The 4,067-nt window shown below is 36.2% G+C and overlaps 1 protein-coding gene across 1 annotated transcript; it reads right to left on the minus strand.

Annotated features, from left to right (window-relative positions):
* Nucleotides 1–798: 798 nt before the first annotated feature.
* LOC109219702 (RING-H2 finger protein ATL81-like) lies at nucleotides 799–3,811 on the minus strand. Its single transcript, XM_019384177.1, has 3 exons — nucleotides 3,554–3,811; nucleotides 3,359–3,459; nucleotides 799–1,273 (listed from the first exon to the last, which is right to left on the minus strand). The coding sequence occupies exons 1-3, from the start codon at nucleotides 3,644–3,646 to the stop codon at nucleotides 976–978; spliced, it is 492 nt and encodes a 163-aa protein (XP_019239722.1). The 5' UTR covers nucleotides 3,647–3,811; the 3' UTR covers nucleotides 799–975.
* Between the last annotated feature and the right edge of the window lie 256 nt (nucleotides 3,812–4,067).

A 4,067-nucleotide genomic window follows, 5' to 3' on the forward strand; every position in this document is an offset into this window, starting at 1 on the left:
TTCATGTAACGTTAAAAAAGAAGAGCTAGAGATATAGAGAATTTGCATTTCAATTACGAGATTCCTTATCAAATATCAAGATTCTTGTACACTTTAAATAAACAGAAGTCGTTCATATGATTAAGAGATTATGTCACGAAAAAATATCTAAAGATTTGAAGAAATATTTTTTCCTACAAAAGTTGAAGGGCCGGCCCGCCCTAGCCCGCGGCCCTCTTAGGGCTAGGCTGGGCTAGCCATTTTAAGACCCATATAGATGAAGGGCTAGCCCGCCTAGCTCACCAAATTTAAAAGCCCACGAGGCTTGGGCTGGGCTAACCCGTTTTGACAGCTCTAAAGAATATGTATTTGTAGTATAATAAGAATATTAATCATTTTAATTAAGACCCAAGTATAGGCAAGACAGAAGGCTCATTTATAGCTCCGCAGTCCGCACCATCTGAAATGATGCCCAAAATCAATAACATAGCAACTGCTGGAAAAATAAGCTTATAGTTAACCTACCATTACTAAAAGTGATTGAGAAAAGAATTTAAAATCAGCTAATAGTGTCAACTCCTTATATCCATATCATAGAAGAGGAGCCTAGGCGTTAGTGGTAAAGTTGCTGCCATGTGACCAGGAGGTCACAGGTTCAAGCCGTGAAAATAGCCTCTAACAGAAATGCAGGTTAAGGCTGCGTACAATAAATCCTTGTAATCCGCCCTTCCCCGAACCCCGCGCATAGCGGGAGTTTAGTGCACCGCTTTAAGCAATGAACAAACTTGGTCGATACAACTACAAGAATTGCACAGCAAAAGCCAAGAAAAAGGCAAGATCCTATATATATATATATACACACACACATATATATTATATTGCATTACTGCTTGGTTAAAGTCTGCGTACACACTACCCTTCCCAAACCCCACTTATGGGATTACACGGGGTTGTTGTTATTGTTGTTATCTGTACAAACTCTGCACAATCAATTTTTCAAGTGGCAATCTCCATTCTGCAACAAGGGCAATAGGCATGATTCTCTAACCATGGAACCAAACAACATGAATGGAACTTGTGGTCACATTGCAAGTGCATTAGGTTATCTCCAATCTTGAATTGGTCCAAACAAATGGTGCATTCATCCTTTTCTGAATCCTTCCATTGCTTTACTACCCTGCTAAATGTCTTTATTCCATTTTGCTTCAATCTAAACATCTCTGAATTCTTCTGCAAAGTATTTGATTCTAGTTGCCCGTTTTCGACATCATTAACTCTTTCTTCTTTACTTGTCCTGTATTCAGTAACCACAATGAAGTATCAACTCACCGATGTCACATTAACATATTCAAAAAAGCACCGAATATGAGGATTTAATATTGAGATGCATGCCTTAAGAAAAACACTCACATGGTTGTTGGTAGAGGAAAAACTTATTCACACCCGGTGTTTGTACTGAATCAACTAATACACGACATATACTTTTCACATAGTACAATTTATCAAATATCAAATAACCATGATAAAGAAATGTAGTTCAGGGTAAAACAACGGGTGTGAGTAGGTATTTTCCATTATTGCTATCCGATATGCGATGGAATCCTTTATCAATGAAATATTATAAATGCTTGAGTATCTATAATTTCATTTTATAACAAAGCTAAAAGGAGTGAAACTTCGGTCAATAATGTTCCTCTAATTAGCACGACATGCAGGTTTTACTTCAATTTTAAGCCAAAATTATCCTTTATGTTTAAAGATAGGTCAAAATAGTCCTCCATTTATAATTCTGAGCATCCTTTACCCTTTCGGTAAGAAACATTTGCGCGGATTTGGTCCAATTCTTCGAAGAAAACTAACAGACTAGGCAAAGAAACAACAGCTCACATATGAAAGCCACATGAGAGGCAAAAAGAACGCCCAACTCTGTACTTCACCCCATCCCATACAACTGATGAAATCCAACCAGCTACATAACAGTGAACTGATGATAAATCTTCTCCGCCGCCCACCACCCCAGGTTCCTAGACGCCCCAGAGGTAAGTAGTAAAATAAAATTTACGAGCTCATGACTAGGAGAAACAAATTACCTGAATGCAGAATGCAGATTTTGCACTTGGGAGGATGATCAAACAGAATCTTTATATATATTTCTTAAGCACAACACATTAAGTCAGTTAACAAAAGAGAAGTTCCTTTTAAGGGCAGTAGTCAGATGTGGAAAAAAGATGAAACCTCCACCAAAATCCTCATTTTTCACATTATCCCACCTTCCGTCATTGGATAACTTCCCAAGGCAAGCTCAAAACAAGATGCTTATCAAATCCCACAAGTTAGAATTCACTCTCATCAAGAGGCCAACTTTCCCTCAGAAAATGCATTTTAGGACTTTATATAAAGAAGATCAAACCAGTGATTTCCAACAGAGGATCACAACTACACATAAGTTTTGAATACCCGTGCCATGTTACCAGAAAGTTGGAGAGAAGTAATTCTAACATCATATAAGTACACACAATCTCTATTCATTACAGAGGTAAAATAGCCCGAGCAAACTGACAAGCTGAGTTATGTATAGATGCCTGTTATTGAAAATAACTATATCTACGAAAAGTTAGAATGGACGAAACTCGTTATCCCCCTCTCATGGGCAAATCACTTGCGGTCTGTCCATTAGTTTTAGCTTCTCTTTAGTTCATTCCATTACTCGAACTAAATCCGCTCAAGTTTTGGAAAGTTAAAGGTTAAAAGGTGCCCAAGGTTGTATATGGAGGACACCTCTTTACCTACCCCAAACATAAGGGATAATTTTAGCTAAAAGCTCAGTTTACTTTATCTTGAAGAAGTGAGAAGGTTCTTTCTTTATATTAGAGTAGGGAAAAATATCTAGACTACAAGCAAAATATGCTCTCCTAATTAGACTTTGGAGTCTTGTAAGTTAACATTGAGTACAGAGCTTTCCCCTTTTAGTGGACCATATGTGGCACATATTCAGATTAGTCCAGCCAGTTGGTTCCGGATACCAAATGATTAACCAAAAATATGAAAATATAGTATGCAAAAATCTCTAGAAAGCAAGCAAAATAAGCTCTCCTAATTAGATTTTGGAGTCTTATGAGTTAACATTGACTAGAGGCCTATGGCCTTCCCTAAACAACAACAACAACAACAACAAACCTTACCCATCATCCTCGGTGTAATCCCACAAGTGGAGTCTAGGGAGGGTATGTGTACGTAGACCTTAACCCTATCTTCCCTAAAAATTACTCAAATAGAATTTCATGATTTTCTTGAGTTACAAAACGAAATACACAAAAACGTAGTAAACTAAAAGTAAGCAAAATAAGAAAAATTATTCACAGAGATCAACTGAAAATACCTTCTTAGCTTGTGATCCAATCTTTGCTTGGCTTCTCTAGCTTTTTCACCTAGCTCCTCATCCTTGTATCCATGGTTTCCTATACTAATTCTTTGTTCTTTCTGCTCATGCAAATGCAAAAAACATGAAATATATAAAGTTATTCTTTTAACTAAATTCACGTCAAAATTCTCCACAAGATTTGGGTACACATACCTGGGAAGAAGCAGAAGAGGAAAATGAATCGAATGATCGGAGCTGAAAACCCCTTTTTGTAATACACAGAATTCCAATAAATAAACCTGACATTTAATATGGTTGTGATCTTAATTGGAGAAATTGAGGAAAAAAAATGTCAATTTACAACTTTATAAGAACATGGTCTCTTGAATTTCTGTAGGTTTGTCCTTTGGAAGATATTAGGAATCTAATAGTAGGATAAGTTTTCCAGAAAAATAGGAATATTTAGGAATTAAGAAAGTGTTAATCTATTAATCTCTCCGTTCGCTTTTACTTGCCATTTATCCTAAAAATAAATTTTTTGTTTTAAATAAAATTTTATTTATGGTGAATGTCTATATTTAGGGAGATTCTAGGGTTTATTACTTGGTGGCTAAGTCACCATTTCCCTATAAATAGAGTATTTCTATTCCATTGTAATTCGCCCCAAATCAATAAGAATTCTCTCTCCCTGCTTTTCTTTCTTCTTTTATTATTTCATAACACGTTA

The sequence above is a fragment of the Nicotiana attenuata genome, unplaced genomic scaffold (assembly GCF_001879085.1).
Source record: "Nicotiana attenuata strain UT unplaced genomic scaffold, NIATTr2, whole genome shotgun sequence".
Lineage (NCBI taxonomy): Eukaryota > Viridiplantae > Streptophyta > Magnoliopsida > Solanales > Solanaceae > Nicotiana > Nicotiana attenuata.